The sequence below is a fragment of the Pseudopodoces humilis genome, chromosome 13, assembly GCF_049639895.1.
Source record: "Pseudopodoces humilis isolate 2021_Gansu_Grassland_sample_001 chromosome 13, ASM4963989v1, whole genome shotgun sequence".
In the NCBI taxonomy this organism is placed as follows: domain Eukaryota; kingdom Metazoa; phylum Chordata; class Aves; order Passeriformes; family Paridae; genus Pseudopodoces; species Pseudopodoces humilis.
Window position 1 is genome coordinate 9928154 of NC_142212.1, and position 21983 is coordinate 9950136.

The window sequence follows — 21983 nt, forward strand, 5'->3', positions numbered from 1 at the left end:
TAAATAAGCATACTGCTGTGAGCTCAGATCTCCAGCTTTTATGAGGCTATCAAACTATAAATAAATGCTGTCCTCAATTCTCAGTTACACTGTAGGCTCTTTGAACTGCCCCAGTGCAAAGGGACTGTAAACCAGATGGAAGTAGCTCATCAGGAATTTCCCCCAACCTCTGGGGTGAATAAAAAAGCTACCCTGTAATTAGAGACATTATTTTGTCTGTATTTTTTGTCTGGGACATAGATTTTTTTTCGTCTTTTCCCGAGGAATCTCCTGTTTCCATGTCGTGGTGGGAGGGTGGGAGCTGCAGGACCTGGCTCAGCAGAGGTCACAGCACCCAGCGTGGGGGGCACCTCCTGCATCCTCCTCTTCCCCCCCTGCTTTTCTTTCTCTTTTTCTTTGCCTTAATGAGGCTGCCCTACCTTCAGGCGGCCTCCCTTCAGGTGCTGAAAGGATCAGAGTTCAATCACATCAAAGAACCAGTGCCTCTGCCTATAAATTATTTGTGCTTCCTTTGTTATCAGTAAGCTGAGAAGGAAATCTGTTAATTGTATGCATTATGACATTTGGCTGACAGCCACAGTGAGGCAGAAATCAGCGCCCAGATGATAATCACGCTATAATCTCAGAGTTCAATTATGAAGGCTGTGCTGGCATTTAAGATCAAGATTTTAAACTGTGCAAAAGATCTCACAGTGCTCAAAAAGTGAAAATAATAATGCTAATCTTAATACAAGGAAAAGGTAAAATAAGACATATAAAGGAAGCTTCTAATGAATTATAGATATTCCTATGTCTATAGGATAATAGGAATAATTCTCTTAATTCTGACACCTGGAAAGGCACCAGAAGAAATTATTATGTGATTGAATTATAAGGATTTAGAGGGTAACAAGGTGATAAAAGCAGTTATGGCACCTATTTATCAAGAACAAGTTGTGTCAATCCAATCTAATCTTCTTAATTTTTTTCAGGGGTAATAGGGGATATATTAGATACTTCGTCTTAAGACTACTGATATGGTCATATGTGACAAATTGTGATGAAATCCACAGACTAAACCAACATCAGTTAGGTGCCCAACTGGTTGAAAAAGCAGATTCAAATTATAGTTATTGATGGTCAGACTGGGAAGCATCTCTACTCTGTGACTGGAGATCTCTGCTGAAAAGGTCACTCACAGTTTCAGGGAATCCTTACTTTCTTTGACTCAGATTTGATTTCTTGAATTAATTCCATCCATTCTGTCCAGATAAAATATACAGACTTGTGGCAGAACATTAAGTGTGAGAACAACCAATTATTTTTAGGAAATTTATGTTCATATGGGCACACAGTTAAGTGTGACTAAAAGATGGTACCCTGTAACAATTATACATTCAATGGGTGGATATGTTTCGAGTATCACTGGAGCTACCAGCAGCCAGGGTACCCTTCTGGAAGTTTTCCATATCAGTCCATTGCCAATTACTTAGAAAATTAGGATTTTGAGGCTTTCAAAGGCATCTAATTAAGTTAAAAGCCCAACTCCTTCTTCAGCTCACTGTGCAATGTAAGAACTGAAATGTCTGCATCGCTTCTAAAACTTCAGCTTTAAATAGCGTAGGGAATTCTGAAAGATTTGCGAGATGATGGGATCACCTTCTATGAAACTCACAGAAAGAACCCTCCTTGCTCAGCCCTCTCATTCTCCCAAGATCAGCCCCATGGCAGGTACAGCTCAGGTGATCTGAACTGATTTATTTATTTAATCTGAATTGATTTATGGCAGGGAAGGAGAAATTTTGAAGTTTTGAAACTACTAACACTACAAATCAGATGACATCATTGGCCCATAGAAGATAAAGTCTAACAATCCTTCTGAGAGAGATTTTAAATAATTTTCTCCCTCCATAGCTGTGGCTCCTTGTTTCTGTTACTGACAAGCCTGAGTCAAGGCACTCTGAGCTCTCACTATATCCAGAGACCAGTTCTTGCTGGGATGTGCTGCTAGGCAGGCTCGTGGGAGCTTTCTTAGCTTGTTACAGTCTGCAAGTAGTGCAAAAGGAGGCTCTCAGTGCAGGGAGACAGGCTGCTCACCTACAAGCTGCTTCTGTAGATATCGGCAGCTGTGGCTGTACTGTGCTCCCCTGTGTGCACCCCTGCATCCCTGCTGCTCCAAGCATCCCACTCCAGCCCAGCCTGCAATCATCTCCACTCAAACTGCAACAGACACAGCCTGGCCTTTCTGCAGAAGCTTCATTTTCCTTCTCATTGCATTGCTCTTCATTTAAAATAAAAATAAAATGGGACTCCGTAAGGTTCTCTGAGCTAGGAGAAACTTGGTACCTACCACGGAGATTTTTTAAGCAGTCTGCAAAGCTTCAAAAACTGTGTTTGGGAGCATGATTGACCATTGGAGACCTGCAGATGCTTTGATCAGTTTTCAAAGCCTTTGGGTAGTTTATGATTCTGGGAAGATTTGACAGTTTGAGCTCCGTTTACTGCCAAGACAGAGGCCTAGATGTGGGATTGGATTAATATTGATCCTATCTCAACAAATAACAGGCATATTTTTTTTTCTTTAAACTGTTATAGATTCATGAAAAAATGGAAAAAAAAATCAAAGTAGCTGGAAATGAAAGACCATATGGACCATCTTTTCGAATGTGCCTTCACCTGACTTAATCCGGTTCAAAGCTCAGTGAAGTCAGTGGAAAGAATCCCACAATTTGGTAGAAAAATGTGGCTCTGTTAACAAACACCTATGAACAAAAACCCCAGTCTGAGCCAATTATGTGCATTAATTGTATGAGAAGAATAGAAACTAAAGATATACATACCAAGCCCATTTCTTTTGCAATTCACATATGCAGATCACTTTTCTTGCATATAAAAACTAACAGAAATGGCAACGTGATCATTCAAAGAAGGAGGATGCACAAGTTTTTTTACAATGACAGATGCCAGCAGAAGGAAAATGTATTTCTAAAATGCATTTCAGTAGCTCTTTAAGCAGTCTGACAAAGGCCTTAGGGGTTTCTCTTTTTGCATTTCTCCAAATATGCTGGCCAGTATAGGAAAGGCTCACTTTCCAGAGCAACTATATCATATAATGTAAACAGGACTGTATCACAATTAAAAGAAACATATCTTGGTAACTGTGCAAACTAATCTCTCTTCGCAATTTTACAAAAGCTTGCCAACTCTAATTGCTAATATTTACATCACTCTGGAGCATGCATCCCTCTGGTGAGCAAATGCTAGTATGTAAAAACTTTACTAATCCTGTCATTCAGCAGTGAGATTAGAATAAAGTGTAAATTGTAAACCCTTACAACTTGATGTCAGGATTCCATTAGTTACTGTTTAAATCCAAACTTACCACTGAATTTCTCCAGTTCCAATTTCAGTTGCTACCAAGCAAATATATGGGTATGTCCATATTCACAGAAAGGAAAATTCAGAGCAACCCATGGCAGCAGCACACACCACCACCTCCAAAATGGCCCCTACATTTATACACACATTCAATAGCTCCTAAATCTGCAACCCCTACTGAACCCTCATATTGAAAATGTTCATCCCTTTGGCAGGGATCAGTCCCAGTCATGTATGGATACTCTGATGGAAGAGGCAAGAGCTTCTCTGAGCTTCCTATCTGGAAGTAAGTCCAGATGTTTGCAGGTTTATGGAGTATTGAAATCTTCCCACTGTGCACAGACCTCAGGCATTGAAATTTCTGTATCCACTTTCTGATCCTGTGTCCACACTGCTGACAAACCACATATAGCTGCAAACAGACCCCAAGTTTGATGTTGATCAGTGCTTCCTGTCCTAACTTTGTAATGAATCTCTTACAATTCCTTTATTAAGTGGACAGCAGGCACTGTAAGGAACTGAGAGGGCTCAGTTTTGGCACCAACAGTGGGTCCCTACAGCCTCCTCCCCCTGTTGCTGCTGGCTCTGTGCTTGTGCTCCACTGTAAGGAGCTCCTGCTCCTCCTTTAAGGGTTCCCCAAGACAAACATTCAGGTATCCCTGCCCACAGGTTTCCCATGCACCCAGCAACCCAAACCAAGCTTGGCCCTGGTGATGCCACATTGCTCATCTGTCCCAACACCCAACACCCTTCCCTTTCCTGTTCCAAGTGGGGATGGGATTTGCATGTACCTTTCCGACGCTGGGAGCGGCGAGGGCCTGGGAGAGGGCATGGGAGAGGGAAGCAGAGCTCCCACACAGCAGCACAGAGCTCTGGTGACAGTGAGGTGCCAGGAATATAAATAGCCCTGCACTGGGCTCCCAGCTGGGATGAGGAGCTGCTCTAATGTCAGGCACAGGGGCACATTAGGACACAGCCAACAGGCACTGGAGCTGTTCTCCTTGCCCCTGTCCATGTGCTGCCTGTGCTAGGGAGCACCAGGCTCCTCCTTGGGCTGGTGCAGCCACAGTTGGTGTTGGTGGGCACTTTTAGGAGTTATGTCCCCCCCAGAACTTGCACAGAACGAGGCATATCTCTGTGTGGAAGCTGTTCCTGGGTGGCTGGAGCAGTTCCAGGCCAGGAACACTCACCTACCTCTGAGCTGTGGCTACCCAACCACAGCAGGTGCTGTTGCTTGCTGGCCCTATCCAAGTAAGTTCCAAAACCAAGGCCACTGTCTCCATAGCTGATAGAAATTTTCCCAAACTGATCCTCCTGCCCTTCTTTGAGACCCCCAAGAGCGGGAGCTGTACACAAAAGAAGGATTGCTGACCAAATTGAAGTGTTAGCTGTATATTTTATGGCTACCATTTTGTTTGTGCTGGTGTAGATCAGAAACAGATCCACTAAATTGGTCTAGAATAGTGGGGCTCCTCTGATATACATCTTGTACTCTGAAAATTAAAGAGGAACAGGGAGGACCGTAATACACTATTTTTATTTCCATATGTTTAAGCAAAGATGGAAAAAAGATTAAGCAGAATTTAGGGTTATAAAATTGATTAATGTTGAGCCAATACTTTTAGTTGAGAAAGACATTAAGGGGTTTTCAGAATGTTCCTTTTTAAATGGCATTAATTTATTTATTCACCATGCTAATTGGTTGATTGATTGTAATAGCTTCTGAGAAAATTGAAAATGAAATGTATTTCCTTATCTAGATTTTTAGTCTGATGATTTTATTACTCAGTTTTTCTAAAAGCCATAGAGGAAGCATGCAGAAAAGTTCAACTGCTAATAGCAGTTTGTTGGGTTTAGAGGGAAAATTAAAGTACATTATTTTAAAAGCATATTTCATAGCATTTGTGAACAAAACTAGGAAAAAAATCCCAGGGATTAAAGTTTATTCTCATCAGAGAATTCAATAGACCACATTACAAAGATATATGTTGTCTAAACTCCCAGATTGTTCTTATTAAAAGTTCAGATTTATCTTAGAAATAAAAATACCCAATCTGATACCACAGGTCTCACAGAAGCCAAGATAGAACAGTGCGTTGATGAAATGCCACAGCTGTGATAAAAATGGACCATATCCTGTAAATTTCCCTGTTCTCCTCTAACTTGGAACAATTTATAGCTTGGTACTGGTTATCAATGGAGCATTTATGTAGTTAATTTTATTTATATGAAACCAGTGCACTAGCATAATAATAATTATGTGTCCTTTATGGGTGCAGTTCTTCTGCTAATTTCCATAATGAGCTTGTTTCACAAAAACACTAACACTTTTAAGGCAAATTTCTCTTTATTGCTCATGTAATAACAAGTATTTCTCTTGCACTTCACTGAATTAACTGGGACAACCTGTCATGCAGTGGGGCAACCCCTGGGCAGCTCTCAGCAGCACTTCATGATGTCACAAATGGAGTGTGTGCCCCCCATATTTTTGCTGGAATTAAAAGCTTTTTCTGCCATAAACCAAGCCTATTTTCACCTTCTTCATGTAATTAAGTCATAATCCTTTCATTCTGATATCATTATCTGTTGTCATGGTGATTTTTATTATAAAAATGAATGGCTGAGATGTGGGCGAAGACAAGTTTTTCCTGAACTTTGTTAAGCTAATACCAAAGGGAAGAGTATCTGTGATAATTCAACAAATGTGTGATCTTTTAGCTCAGTGTATTTTAAAACAACAAGAAGGAGTAGGCATCTGAGACACTGATAGAGACAGAAAAGAGACAGAAAAGGCACGTTTAATGCAAATATATCAGTGGTTAGGAAATATGTGTTGAATTTAATGTTTTAGAACAGTCTCTGCATGACAGCAGTCATACAGTGCATGCTGGTGCTGCATGAGTGAAGACATTCCTTTCTAAATCTCAACTCTCAATGATTCACTTATTGGGAAAATAGCCCTTTTTTTATGAGGAAGTCTGACCAGTTTCCAAGTGTGTGTTAATCACAGTCCAGACTTTGAGAACAGCTACAGAACATTCACACTTCACCCGAACAGAGGACACCTGTTCTGGTGGGTGGGTGCACACAAAGTGTCCATGGGTGAAGCTTTGCTCTGGTTTGCCGTGAGCAGGACCATGAGTCAGTTCTAGCTGAACTTCAGAGGAGACCTACATCAGCTCATTTAAACTCTGGTGGGCATCAGGACATGGTTTTTCTTTTCTGCCACTGAAACATTGCAGCCAAGGTTTTCAGCTGAGCCCATCTCTGTCGCTCTTGCCATGGCTCAGAGCAAAACCTCATTCTCCTCTGAAAAATACAGCTGTGTCATTAAATGGTGGCACATCATCATGGCTTGGGAGAGGAGACCCTCATGCTTGGTGACCCCATGCCCATGGGTGACTCCCCAGGATGGCCACTGCTCTTCTCATCTCCCAGCAGTTTCTCGGGGCTCCTCAGCCTCCTTTCCTGTAGAGCGATGGCAGCCTCTGCTTTGGCAACTGGTATCTCATGTTTACCTCCCACATGAGCAGTCCTGGTGTGTTCATTCACCCATGTGGCATCAGCTGAGTGTGGAGGTGCCTCCAGGCTCAGCCAGAGCGCTGGGTGACGGCAGTGGTGCCGCTCATGCCACAGCTGCTCCCTGCTCCCAGCATGTCCTGCGTGGGCAGCGTTGGCATCTCCTGGCTGGGCAGAGAGCCCCAGTGCCTCCAGCTCTCTGGGTGGGTCTGCACCACATTACAGTGGCTGCTCTACAAACCATTTGTTGTCAGAGGCAGTAATGGTGTTTTGGCTATCAAATCTGTATAAACAGTGCCAGTGTGGGTACATAGGGACAAAAAAATCAGAAATACAGAGATTTCAAACTTAATTGTATTATCCACTCTCTTCTGACAGTCCAGATACAATATTGATCTGGGGTTTTTTCTTGTTGTTGTTGACCTTTAGAGCAGGCCAAGGGCAATCTGGAGCTTGTCTGTGACCACAGGTCGGGGAGGCAGCACCCTGCAGCCCCTCTGAATTGAAATCTCTTTCTGGCTCTGTCAACTGATTCCCAGGTTGCCTGACAGATAATGTGGCATGCCAGCAACCCGCTGCTTTTCCATTTAAATAAATGAGAAAGTTGTGGTTAAATTAACACTCCAGCAGAGGTAATAAGGACTAACTCAGCAGCTGCCATGATGTATGCAAATTGCAGTTTCACACATTAGGAGATAGATGTTGCTTAATTTGTAGGTCTTTCTGTCTTTTAAATGAAAGAGCCTTCATCAAGTTCAGGGAATCTTAAAACAGAAGGCAAAAGAAACCCCCTGAAGTCAACCACTCACCAGTGCTTATAACTGCACCTAGAGGTTTTCTTCTGGGGTTTCCCTCCTGAGCCCCAATAAACAGTTATTACTGAGTTACACTGCACTGCTGGGTGCTTTTAGGCAAAATATCTGCTGATTTCCAAAGAACAGAGAGCCTGATTAAGGAGGTAGTGCCGGCCCTTTGGTATAAACAGAAACCTCATTTAATTTGCAGTGGTGCCACAATCCAGTGGCTCAATATCCATCAGGGCTTTTTCCTCTGGAAATTAAACTGTAACAGAGAAAAAGAAGAGCTGCCAGTTAATCAGACAACAGGAACAGGCTGATAGGAGAGTCCTTTTTCTCCTTTTACATCAGTAGTGATGGGAATAGATATGCAAAGAATCATGTAACTAGATGGGTTTTTGGAAAGGTTGCTCTGTACATTAGTTTTATTGCTTCTTAATCTCTCTAAGAAAATGATGGCTGTAACTGTGTTGGAGTCCAAAGATTTCCAAATGGACACCAAAACTGAAACTAAGTAAGGGAAGTACATCCTCAAAGCAGCAGAACTTGGGGTTATTATGGCCACAGAAAATAGGAATAACTAATGTCCATCAAGGTGTGCTCTGTGAGAAGCAAAATATTAAAACATTCTGAAGCAAATTTTAGCTGCCTCATAAATATGCAGCCTCTGTATGTAAAGCTAAAAATGTAATTGAAGCTCACACAATCTTTTCCAGGTTTTATTCAGAAAGGCAGAGACTTAATTCTAAAACAAATCCCATCCACATGATTTAGGGATTTTCCCATCTTCTGATTTATGTGGTCAGTACTCAAAAGCTACTGCTACAGGTCTTTGAATCCATTTGGAGGAGATTCTCCTTCCTCTGCTCTTGTCAGTAACCCCTCCATGCTCTCTTTCTGATCTTGGACATCATCTTCTTAGCCTTCATCTCACCTAGAGATACCTTAGTGACCCCTGGTCCCATTAGCAAAGAAATAGTAGGAACTTGCCCTGTCTCTCGTTACTTGGCTGCAAGTGTTGAAACAAACTATCACAGGAAAATGCAAGATAAAAAGCTGCGATGACTTTGTGGACAAGAAACACTCAGACTATAACCAAAACACGGTGTCTGAGTGATTCCCCAGAAGTGAAATGCATAGTCAGGCTGGTTTCCAGCTCGCTGCTGCAGCCAGAGCTAGCAGGTACCTCCTCTCCATTGCTCTTATCTCTCAAGGAAAGGAGATCTGAGCAGTCAGCTGGGATGAGAGCTGCAGCCTGGCCTGAGCTGAGCTATTGGAGACAGGGATTGAGGGAAAAGCCCCAGGTGCCTCCATTCTGCTCTTCAGATGCAGTCTTGCCACAGCTGGGTGGTTTACTGTTCAGAACACCAAAGAAGAGTGCAGTTGTGTCTGCTCTGACTCTGTTACTCAGGACAAGCCCCTGCCACTCCCTTTGGTCTTTGTGTCTCATTGCTGAACCAGGGTAATGATTTCCTAGCAGTCTGAGAGATTAATTAACATTTACTAAGCTGCAGGGCCTGCTTGCCAATTGTGCAAATCCATGTTTGTGTATTCCAATAAATTCTGCATTTGCTGCAGCCCCCCAGCCTGGGACACATTGTGTCTCTCTCTCCCATTCCCGTGCTGTCCCAAAGGTGACTGGGATTTGTAATGCAGTGCTGAAGCTCCAAGCCACATGATGAAACTCTGTACCAGAGACACAGCCTGGACTGTCTGTCCAGCCCTGGGTGACTGGAGACACATGGTCACAACAGGAGCAGGGAGGAGGGACCAGCAGGGCCTGCCCCTCACAGCCCTCAGTAAACGGTGCACATCCTGACAGGCTGAGAAACAGATATCCTCCTTCACCCCGTGATCTGAGGCACCAGGCTGCAGCTTCATGTGTTCACCTCTGAAAGTTCTCACGAATTAAGAGGTAAAAACTTGGAAATATCTGCAATATCACCATTCTTTTAATTGCCCACCTACAGCTGCCCATAAACATGCAGCTGATTTTGCTCAAACCTTGCAGCTGAACATAGTGGTTTATCCTAAAGCAGCATACAAAATAAACAGGAATTAGGATCTTTCAAAAAAGGTAAAATTTCTTCTATTTCTGTTCAGAAAAAGAAAAAAAGGATGAAGAAATGTAGCATCTTCCAAGCTACATCCCATGTGGCAATCTTCCAAACCTCCTTCCATATGTTCCTAAGTGTTGAAAGCCCAAATGTTCCCTATTTTGCTGCCAAATTCTCTGCCTCAATCCAAATGGCTTTTACAATACTGTTGGATATTGTCTGGTGAAAAAAATCCCCTCAGATTGATTGATAATTAAAAATATATTTGATGATCAGATAGATAAGAACGGCCAAGGGGTGCTATGCTGAATGAATCATTCATGCTCACATATTTCAAAACAGAAGGATATCTTTCTGATCTTAATGGAGTTGCCCCAGAAATCCTTAATTGTTACAGAACATATTGCTGAAGAGATTTGAAACTGGGCACAGAGGAGGAGGCAGATGAGCCCCAGCAGAGATCTGCACTGCCGGGTGCCATCTGGGGAACGTGTCTGGCTGCCTGCAGAGGGAGGCTTTGGGCTCCAACAGACATCGCTGGCTTGGTCTCAACCCTGTCTCCTTCCAGACTGAGCCCCACAAAACTAATGGCTAGGGATTTGTCCTTGTTTTAAACCAAAGCATAGCTGCTGCTGTAATCCCATCCCTGCAAGTGCTGGGGCACTAAGCAGAGGTCTTGGGATGGGATTGAGTGTTGGTCAGTGCTTCTTGTACACATTTCACAGCACAGGAGGGAAAGAGAGACTCTCCAGCTTAGGAGCGGAATGTTGCAGCTTCCCATCTGCTGTCCTCTTCCTCAAACCTCCCAAGGTCTAGGAATGATGGAGCTTCACGTAGTAATCTCCATCCAGGAGCTGTCCTTCCTCTTGTGTCTGAAAGTGTAGCATCTCCAGACCTTAGTTTCCATTCAAAAACTTACTGTAACTCCAGCAAAGGTTCAGTAATGTACCCAAAAAAGTCAACAAGTGAAATTAAATACGTGCTGGTGTCAGAACATGGTACTGTGGGCAAGATGGGGATCAGGAATCCCCTCCAATGGGTCTGCAACAGGAACACGAGCTGACATTGAGTCCACAGCAGCTGCAGATGCCACTGACTCCAGAGCACAAACAAAACCACAGGTACCTTTGCTACATGACAGTCAGCAACGTAGCCAAGATACAATAGATAACTTGTGTTGGAGGAAACAGGATGAGGTTTGGGGGCATGAACTCTCAGATACTGTAACTTTTGATGCTATTAACAGTACATGCTACAAATTTACAATAAGATAAATAAGGGGGTGTTGATGGCCTTGGGGATTGAAGACAAATCTCTAAAGCATATGAGGCTCTGGTGACCATCCCTTCGTGTCCTGAGATTATCCAGGAAGCATTGCCATCTTATAGGAGATACTTTGGGATGCTTTGTCCCATTTTTCACTGCAATGCTTCTCATTTGACTTCTCCTTTCTGTGTACCCCTAGGTCAATTACCTCGTGCATTAATTCAGTCTAGGAGAAAAAACAGTGAGTGCATTTTTCTGCCCTAGAAGGTATAAAGTAATTGGAGCAGACACTGTAAAAATTAAATAACTGAGAGGGAACAATTATGAACCAGATGCAAACAGTAATGAGTCTGGTGCTTAGTACAAATAGGTCACATGTGATTTCATGGTATTAGGGCACAACGCTGAGCACAACTGGGCCCTAGTTCTGTTGGTCACCCTGTGCTATCACAATAAAAGAACCCCCCCAGGAGCTAGCAGTGTATTTGGGATAAGGTTTCTGCAAGACATCAAGATCCTGCCTAACACCTATACCAGGATGGCAGAGTATCTGCTACAGCTCTTTTGTTGTTCCATAGCACAATGCTTGATTTTTTCTGTAATGTGTATTTCACACTAGGGATATTTTTTATTTTCTCTGGTACTATTTCTGCTTTGCATCAGTGTGAGCAAGAGCAGGATCAGGCCTCCAGTTAAATAACTAATGTAACTGTTTTGCTGAAGCAGCTTCCTGGCTGGGAAATGAATCCAGTCAGCTGTGGATAACAAGCCCCAGTAATAGAGATTTCAAAGATTTCATACATTAATTTTCTTTCTTAATATTTGAAGAGTTACTTTTCTTACAAAATCTGCTAGGCAGATGTTAGGAAGTAATTACTACACATGAATCAGAAAGAGAATGCACATCTTACATTGAACATGAGTGGACTGAGTAAAGAAACTGACTGTAGATGAAAAAGAAAGCTAAAACATATCTGAGTGAAATATGCCAGAATTTTCCTCAGGATTATAAGGAGCAGAAGGCAAGGTCCCCTCATGAGCCATGTGTTCATTGTCTTTCCAAAATAAGCAGCCCACTGCTTTATTTATCAACAGCAGAACTATTGAGAGAAATTGGCCCTGGCTGGGCAGGAAGAGTTCCCATCAACACCTAACATCTAATTGCTCTCCAGACAATTGCAGCAGTGTCCAGTGTGGAGGACAGAGCACAAACATCACAGAACCAAAATACTCTCAAGTATCCCAAAAAGTCCTTAAATCATGGAGCACATAGATATGGCTGATAGGACTGATTATATTGGTTAAACTCTTGCCTCCATGTACAGATTTATTGTAATTTTTGTGTATAAATACAAATAATCTTCAAGTGATGGTGACAGGAGTAATAACACCAGAACAATAGGATAGAAAGCAAAACTGTATGGAAAATGTTGCCCTGAAGAATGCAGTTGTCCAGGCTGTGGTTTTGTCCAGGCCACAATACCCCATATATTTACAAACCTGGGCAATCTTCAATGGCTGAAAAAGTTGCTGCTTCCACTGTACACAGAGCTCTGATGGATAGATTTTGAGATGAGGTGGGAGTTAGTAATTGGGTAAACAAAATCAGGAGCATTAAGAATGGATTCTGCCCTCAGCTTGCCTCCAGCATTGAGCCCTACTTTTCTCTGCCTTGGTTTCTCCTATGTAAAATACAAAAATCATTCTTCCTTTCTGAAGTACTTTAAAATCTCAACTTCAAAGTACGACATTAGAGTTAAATAAAATATCTCCACAGCTGATTATAATAAAAATACTGTGTGTCTTTTTCCATCACTAGCAGTTAATGCCCTTCAGAGATGGGGTTTCTGTAATTACCTTTATGTCACAGTGTGGCTGGAGCAGCTGAGGCTGTAATCAAGGAAATGATTCACCTGTATCATGAAAGCTGCTGTAAGATCCTTTTTAGGGACATAAAACAGACCTTCAGATTGTGCTTATTGTCACACATACAGTCAATTTCATTCAAAATATAAATTTCACATCAGTAACTACAGCCTTCTAAATTCCATCCCAGAGTCTGTAACCTATAAACACCATAAACAGAGATTTTACTGTCACAGTCGGCCCACTGTGACTCTGAGCCCAATCTGGCCAGGCAGGCATGGGAAAACAGAGGGACGGGAATGATGGTCCTGAAAAAAACCTGAAGTACTTTAATGATGGTAAAATAACAAACCACAGAAACTGCACGTTCTGGGGGCAAGCTCCCAAGACCCAGGGGCATGGCAAACTTAACAATATGCAGGGGTGCCTCAGGGCAGGGGTCCAATGGCAAACACAGACCAGGGACACGACCTTATATGTGACAGGTCCTGAACCAACTGAGAGCCAGAACCAGGAACATGGCCTGTTATAGAATGATCCCAGTAACATCCTAGCTTCCATCCTTTCAGTATCCCTCCTCCCAGCTCTCAGGTTTATGCCTTCTGTACAAGTCACCTGAGCTAAGCCACTATCCAACCCAACCAGCCAGTTCAGTTCCCATATGTTACAAAGGAAGCCTTTAAAATTACAAATCAGACAGAATGTTTAATATTTAAAGTCTAATTTACAATATAGAACCTAATTTTGAGAAATGCTATGAAAGCATCGGGGTTGGGTGCATTTTAGAACAGCATTTGCCACAAAAAAAGAGCTTGAGCATTTGGGTTGCCAAGGCAGAAACAAGCACCACAGACTCATTTTACCCTTATGGGGTTTCATCAAGGTTGTGCAGTGCAGCTGTTGTCTTAGTAAAAGAAAGTATTGGCCCCTGGCTGAAGGAAACAGAAACATAATTATGTTATGATGAGCTAGAAAACGTGCAAAGAAAAATTGGAATGCAAAGCATGATAGATGATGCTTTGTCAATTGCAAAGAAAAAAGAAAAGCAAGCGGCACAATAACAAGCCTTCTCCAGTCAATGCTTCCAGTGCAGCTACCAAAATAAAGCACTCCTCTAACCATGGCAGGGTAGTGCTAGCTTTTGGCTATAGCATTTAGCCCTGGTGCAATAATGCTGGGTTTGTAGAGCGGATTATGCAGTCAGCCTTAGGAATAAAAGTGAGAAAAGAAATGGTCAGGTACTCCTCAAAACTGAGACTATAATCCCTACTAGAGAAAATTTATATCTTACTCTGATTTTTATGCATATTAAAATTCAAAGGTTTGAACCTTGTCCTTCAGGTTCCTTTTGATTATGTTTTCTGCCCCCAAAACCTTTATTCTGCCAAGGTGACCAACATTTTATGAACATTACTGTGGCCGTATGCAAGGCAATGCCATTCTGTAAAAAAAAAATCTTTAAGCTGTCTGTGCTCATATTGACAAGGTCAGGATTTCCCTTCAGGTGAACCACTGAAGTTCATTCTAGTGATGTGAATAAATCCAGAGGGAAAATTGGACTAATTATATACCAGTACAGGAAACTTTTATTCAGAAATTGCAAAGCTAAAAAGAGACAAATGTCTAAAGAAAACCTCTAAATAAAGGGTAGAATGAATAAAAATAACCCAAACCAAGCCAGCTGAGGGTTTTCTGGCAGGGTTGCAATGCCCTTGTCCAGCAGAGCTGAGGCTGTGCCCTCTAGTTCCCGCAGAACTGAGCTGAGACACCACTGCTGAGCCTGTGCACTTCCAGACCTCTGGAAAACCCTGTTCTTTCCCAAGGCAGAGCTATTCTCAAGCAAAATGCTAGAATAACTCCATCAACATCCCTCCTATGGGAAAAAAAACCTCTAGGGTAGAATTTCCACTCTCATTTTGAATTTCCTGCCTTTGGAAGATGCCTTCCTCTTCATTTGAAGAACGTCTCAGAATCTGGTATTAATAATCTTGTGGAGTTTTAATTAAAAAAAAAAACAACCAGAAACCAAATGAACCACCAACAAAATATATATTGCTTCTGTAATTAAAAACAACCAGTTCTCAAATTAGCATCTATGTAGGATAGGTAATCTTCCTTAATAATTAATAATACATTAGTTTTAAAGGCTGAAACTGATATTCAATTACTGCATTTTTAAATGTATATTTTTTTTTAAAGTTAGGACTATTTTTACCACTAATTATTTTTATTTACATGGTAAAATTACTTAATTATTTGTCTATAGTTTACATCTAGGGGTATTAAACCACTTGTAGCTTAATCCAACAATTTTGTTCCAATTGACTGGGGAAGGTAAGATTACTGAGGGGCAACAGATCAGTGGAAGTAAATCGGTGGAAATTGCAAACAATTTCTGTGATACTCATGTATTCCCTGTGCTTGCCCTTCAACCTTTCTCCATTTCATACTAATTTGTGAGAAGGTCCATGAGGTTGTAGAATTTTGCAGAACAATCTTGATCCACTTATAATTCCTCTTGACATTGTTAAGATTAACCTGATCAATACAATATTTTCCTGTAGTGTTTCCTTCCTCAGCCTGATTTGCATGATACCAAGCTTCTTTTCTGGCTGCAAGACATTAAAATAGATATTTTACAGGAAAATGAGAACAATTCATCTCAGCCCCCACTCCTGCCCCCATACATGTCTTATTCAGGAATAGAAACAGGAAAGCAAAGGCAGATTACAGAAATAAGTAAAGGTGAATGCCTGGACTCCATCTAGGAATTAATAATTTTAAAAAAAAAGAACAAAAAACAAACCAACCAAAGAGAAGAGCAAATCCAAATTAATTACTCTAAACTGACAGCTTTAGTGGCATTGGCTTCTTTGCTTTTCACTTGATTCCAATTCTTCCCCTTCATGCTTCATTTCCCATCATTTCCCACATGTTCACTTGCTTGTTCTGTCTGTTGCTCTCTCCAGCTGCTCCCTGACTACTATAACTTCCAGCATTTTTCTGGTTTTGCAGCAAATTCTTCCATAACCACATACTCCTAATATATTTTATTATTCTGTCCTCCTCCTTTGAAATATTTTTTCCTATTTCTTGTCAGCAAAAGTTCACTTTGTGGTCCTGGTGAGCAGAATTCCAAATGGTTTAGCACACACAGCCTATCAAATCTACTTCTCTAACAAAACCACTACTTTACAATTTAGGAACATGGTGTTGTCAACAAGAGCAGGAAGATCTCATACAGTCTATTTACCTTTGCATGCCAACAGGATGGGATCCATTAAAAATTCATTTTGGGAACAAAAGCCTAACTGCAAAGAAAGTCCTTGTTCCTTGTTCCCTTACCCTACTGTCAGAGCTACACATCAGTCTGCTGTGCTCTCTCCCATCATCCTACTCCTCCTCTTCTCTTCTCTTCTCTTCTCTTCTCTTCTCTTCTCTTCTCTTCTCTTCTCTTCTCTTCTCTTCTCTTCTCTTCTCTTCTCTTCTCTTCTCTTCTCTTCTCTTCTCTTCTCTTCTCTTCTCTTCTCTTCTCTTCTCTTCTCTTCTCTTCTCTTCTCTTCTCTTCTCTTCTCTTCTCTTCTCTTCTCTTCTCTTCTCTTCTCTTCTCTTCTCTTTTCTCTTCTCATCTCATCTCATCTCATCTCATCTCATCTCATCTCATCTCATCTCATCTCATCTCTTCTTTCTCTCCACTTGCTGTGATATCAAGTTTCATTACATGTATTTACTCTGTCATTACAGCAATTGATCCATTTCCTAAAATTTGCCTTGTCTGAAAGTGTACCCCTTTTCTCTGTACTCCTGTGCATACCTTGGGGGTCAATGGAGACACTTAAATTAAGCAGCACCCAACCTTTAATAAACAAAACATCCTTTCCTACAAGGATTGAGTAATTGCTGAGTTAGGGTAAAGATTCTTCAAGTGTGAATCTATTCTTTTATTACAAGTTGATTTAGCTTAAACTCCATTTCTGAAACGTATTTCACTCTACCAATACAAGAGAAGATGTTACAGTCTCATAAATACTGCATGCTCAGGCATCCCTTTGATTTCTCACAGGGAGCCAGTATGCAGTAATTGCTCTGCTGAAGCCCAGTGTATAGTCTGGGTATTAGGTATACAAATTCTCCAGACCCAATCCAGTTTTCTCTGGTGATGTTTCATGCACAGCTTAAACTCTGCAAAATAATAAAGCAACAAGTCAGCAGTTGCTCCTCATTTGTTTTTATGTGGTTAACATTGAGGTGGGGAAGTGTGTGTTACCCATGGAAAGAAATGTCCTCAGATTCCTGGGCTCTTTGGGAAGTTAGCGAGAAGGGAAGGAGCTGTTGGTTGATTCTTCACTCCAGTGCTGTGGTGAGGATCTGGCCTGCAGAGCAGGCAGGCTCCACCGCAGTTATGCTGCCTCCAATTTTAGCTTCACCGAGGTTAACAGGGTATCAAGGGAATCATATATCTGGACTGACCAGGGCAGGCTCTCAAAGTCAGGATCTCGCCCTTGTGTCCCAACAAAGGTTGTTTTCCTTGAGATGCTATTTTTATCCAGAAGTTTAAAAAGAGATTTTTTCCTCAACTCCCTCCACCCCTCTGTGGCCCTGGGAACTCTGATATTCCCGGCGCCACAACAGGAGAGGAGCCTGTTCCTGGCATCAGATTTCATGGATGGCTGTATGGAACCAGTAAAGTGTTCCTGGCAGATAAACCCTGAGCAGGGCAAGATGCTTCTTTCCTTCTGTCTTTTCTTCTTAATCAAGTTATTATCTGATCTGTATCATTTAAATAATTATATATGTCCTTATTTCTACCAATTCTGGAGCTGGCTGGTGATAGCACTTTAATTCCATCCATTCATGCTTAGATTATAACTGGCCTAGCAAATGGTACAGCTCCAGGTACAGCTCCCAGGGCTCTGCTTAAGAGCCATCTGACCTAAATCTCACTCATTGTAAACAACCATAAATGTTGGTTTTGTTTATTCTTTTCCAAACAACAGCAGTTACAGGAACATGTAATTTCGCTTTTGCCATTTATAACTAACACCACCCCCCCAGGCATTTAATATAAATGACACTGAAAGATGAATAAAATAAAATCTGGTTTTGATTTTATTTTTATATGGCTCATCTCTGAGGTTTTGCGTTTATTGTTATTAGTGTTAGCATGTATTTCTTTCCTCAGCCTTTGTTCACAGATTTGCACTTGATAAGCATGTTGCCTTACTTTAGAAATAAGGTTAATAGCTGCCTCTTCTTAGAAAGGCTTGAGGCCTCTAAGCATATGTAGGCATGTAAAACTGAAAGGAGCTGGTGAAATGTAAACGGTATGAATCTGTGCTCAATAAATGCTAAGCACTTAGCAGTATTAAATGACAAAATTCTGTATTGGGATGCCTTTAAGCTGGGGAGCTATTTTGGCTTCAAGGAACCTTGCTGTGACAATTTTTATAAGCAAGTATCATATACCACCAAATAGATCTCACATTACAGAGTAGCTGCATGTGTATGGCATATTATCTATAGTGATATTATGATTTATGTGAGTATAAATCATATGCTGTGCTAATAAATGGCCTTTACCCTGAATGAAGGTGCAAAGCTTGGGCGCTTCTCTGAACTAGTATCTGAGAGATCTCCCCGGTATGGCTCCAAAGCCTGAAGAGATGCACGTTAAACGCAAAAGCGAAGTTTGGTGCTGGGATCCCAAGGAGCGGTCCGGACCGGGATGCCCAGAGGGCGGCACGGCTCCACGATGTCCTCTGTCTGAAATCCTGCTCGAGCAGCCCCCCGGGGTGTCTCGGCTGTCCCCCAGCCCGCATTAGCTCAGCGGCCGGCCCTGTGGCCGGCTCCCTGTGCTGGGATGCTGGAGCGCTGCGGCTGCCTGAGCTCGGCGGGGCCCCCGCGGGCGGGCACCGGGGCTGGGGGCACCGTGCCTCCGCCCTCCCCGGGGCCAGGGGGCACCGCGGGGCTCCCCCGCTGCCGCCCAGCCCAGCCCAGCCGAGGGTGCGGCAGCACCGCCCGCCCCTCCATCCATCCTTTCATCCATCCGTGCGTGCATGCATCCTCCATCCATCCAGCCGCCCTCCCACCGCCCTTCCGCCGCTGTCTCCCTCCTCTCCGGGGGCAGCCCGTGCGCACCGTGCGGTGGAGCCACCGCGCCTCGGCTCCGCGGGCGGACTTTGGGCAGCCGCGCCCGGCCGCGGCCAGAGGATGCGTGTGCAGGGCTGGCGACCTGGCATCGCGTCTGTGCTTGGATCCTCCCTCCTCCTTCTTCTCCTCCTCCTCCTCCCCTCCCTCCCGCTCCCCGCCTGGCAGCGCGGGGCTGGGGAAGTTGCGCTTACACGAGAGATGGCTTCGCAGCGGGGATCGCTCTGAGAAAAGGTCTCCCCCTCCCTCGCCTCCCCCCGTCGCCGCGGCCTCCGAACTGTAAGTGGCAGGAAGGAAGTAAAGTTGCAAACAACCTGCCGCGGCAGGAACTTTGTGAGCTGCTCCAGCTGCATGTGTTCAAGGTGCCTTTGATGTACGTGCAGCAGCTTCTGGAAAGTGGACTGCAGCTTTCCCACCCGCCAGCCCTCCCTCTCCCCATCCCTTCCCAGCCTCCCCTCCCACCACCGCCACTTCAGCCCGCACACACGCAATTTGTTTGAGAAGAAAAAAAAAAAAGTGATGAACGAGAAGTGGTGAATTACCCAAGCGACTTTCCTGAAAGAGCGAGCGAGGCGGGGAGAGGAACCGGGGCGAGCCCCGCGCAGCGCCGGGAGGGACCCGCCGGGAGCCGCGGGGCTGCCGGGCTGTGAAGGCGGCTCCGCAGAGAGATGCAAAAAGCCTCAGCTGCTTGCGTTTGACTTGCGATGCCGGCTCCTCACTAGAATGCAAACCCTTGCACAGGATGAAAACAGGTTTGTGGCAAATTCTCCTGGAAATGTTTCGCTCCCCGCCGTCGCCACCTTCCTGTCTGAGATGTCAGAGAAGATCTTTATGATGACACGGTGGCAGATACCTCTGCTGTGTACCCTCCAGTGTTCTTTGGAGATGTTCCGCCAGATAAATCTTTTATGCAGCTGTCCTTTCGTATCTGTAGCGATTGCTGCATAATTTGCTCTTGATTGCAGTTAAAATATTCTCTTTAGGATCCGTTTCACAAAATGATGCAAAAAAACTCAGATGGGAGAAGTGTGGAATAGGAGGCTGGAAATGAAGTACTGATGGTGGATTGATTTTCCCTTCTTCTTCTTTATCCACCCCCCGCCCCCCCCACCCAATGCTCTACCTCTAAATGTGAACCTTTTCTGGACAAAAAAATGTGCTATATTTCTGTTTTGAAGCAGTGATTTTGGGGCTTTTTGGCTGGAGTTTTGGGAGCACCCTCCTATCAGTGGTGCTTGTCCTACTGATTGACTTCCTTGAGTATCTGTGGCTGCCAAGCCCATCAGCTTTTATCTTGTCTTTACTTGTTTTTAAAGTATGTCTTGTTTCTTCTAACACTTTGCAGGTCATTCTTCCAGAATGCCAGAGGAAAGTTCACCAAAGCGGAGTCCTCAAAACATCCCATACAAGGATCTGCCCCATATCATCAATGCTGATGGGCAGTATCTCTTCTGCAGGTATTGGAAGCCAGCAGCATCTCCCAGGTGAGCACTTGCAACATGTCCTTTCTACTATCACTACATATGACTCTGTTAATGCAATTATTATTTTTATTTGTAGCTTGACTGGCTTTACAGGGCCATGTACACGGACCTTTATAGAGCCTCTAAGAGAGCTTTCTCTCAACTGAGAAAGTCCCTACTGTAAAGATTACATTCTCCAAACCTTTACTTGCTTGAGGCAGCCTTGCTGATATAAAACATGGAATTACTGTCGTTCCATGCACAGCTGGCTTGGTTGGCAGTTCAATATTCAATATTCTACCAAGTGGCTCTGGCAGGTGGCTGCTGCCGATCAACAGGAAACAACTATCCCCAAACTCACAGCACAGGCAGTCAGGCAGGACAGGGATACAGGCTCTGGGATGTTCACTCTTTCTGATTTTCTCTGTGTCAACAAACTTAACATCAGCATCTGAGTTCAGGTTCGATAGTAATAGCAGGGCAACAGGCAGAATGTTTGACTGCATTGCTTTTTGACCGGTTTTAAATTATTTATACTTGGTAAATGATTCAGGGAGCTCTCTCACTGGCAATTGCAATTTCAAAACTGACCTGTGTAATGAACACAGACAAAGGATCAGATAGAGATTTTTTTCTAATATTTTTGTCATCATTTAAATAATATCTTTAATAGTTTTCTGTGCTAATTATTATGCTGTGGCTCCCATAGTTATGATCTTTCTTCTTTCAGTATCCTCTGGCTTGGCATGTATTTGTGCTGCCACTAGTTATGTAGGTATCTACTTCATAAAAATCTGGATATTGTTTAATTGTTTTCTTTCTCTGCAAGCCAAAAGGAAGAGCTGTGTTGTTTTTATACAGCTAGAAAACAGTCACAGGAAAAAGTTGTTCAGTCTGTTGTAGGGAGTTAAACTTTATCCTGACGACCCAACAGGTTAGACACCATTCTTTGCCCAAACCAGCCTGCAACTGCTCTGAAGGAAGGATATGGGTCCAAGCTAGCTGGCTTTGGGGTTTATGCCTTCAAAACTAAGGGACAATGGGAATAACACAGGGCTGGGTTATTCAGAGGGTAGGCAGGTAATACAGAGGGTAGGCAAGCACCAAAATATACCATCTCCAGAGGAGAGGATAGTGCAGCCACCCCACCATAGCTCCATTGCACAGGTTGGGCTGTAGGACAGAGGTCTGGTTCAAGGTCTCCTGGTCTACAGAGCATTTTATAGTTGCTTCTACTTGCTGCCTTTCAGAAAGGAGGAAAGTTTTTGGCACTGATGCATTACATAGACTTTGCACCGACCTGAAGATTGCCTTTACGGAAAAATAATGCTATAAAATTAAGGTTCTACAGTGAAATCAGGCTGAGTTTTATTATAGTGGTAATGAATTATTAACTACCCATAACATTCATCACCCAGTTGTGGAACTGCTTTTTTATCACATTTCATTTCTTATCAAATTAGTAGTGGGTGGATGTGTCTTTGTTCCAGAAACAATAAGGAGCTGAGAGT

At 43.0% G+C, this 21983-nt stretch overlaps 2 protein-coding genes across 5 annotated transcripts in view; one reads left to right on the forward strand and one right to left on the reverse strand.

The window, feature by feature from the left end:
- KBTBD12 (kelch repeat and BTB domain containing 12) overlaps window positions 1–4225 on the reverse strand; it is a 39799-nt gene extending 35574 nt beyond the window's left edge. The window contains exon 1 of the mRNA XM_005522259.3: window positions 4149–4225. The gene's annotated coding sequence lies outside the window, so the exon portion shown is untranslated. The remainder of the gene's footprint in view (window positions 1–4148) is intronic.
- Window positions 1–21983, forward strand: part of MGLL (monoglyceride lipase) — a 102035-nt gene that overhangs the window by 20782 nt on the left and 59270 nt on the right. For 2 of the 4 annotated variants that reach the window (XM_014251654.2, XM_088061680.1), the window contains one exon: window positions 20355–20493. In XM_014251654.2, the coding sequence (XP_014107129.2) occupies window positions 20355–20493 (139 nt within the window). The other 2 variants (XM_014251657.2, XM_005522071.3) reach the window with 2 other exon arrangements.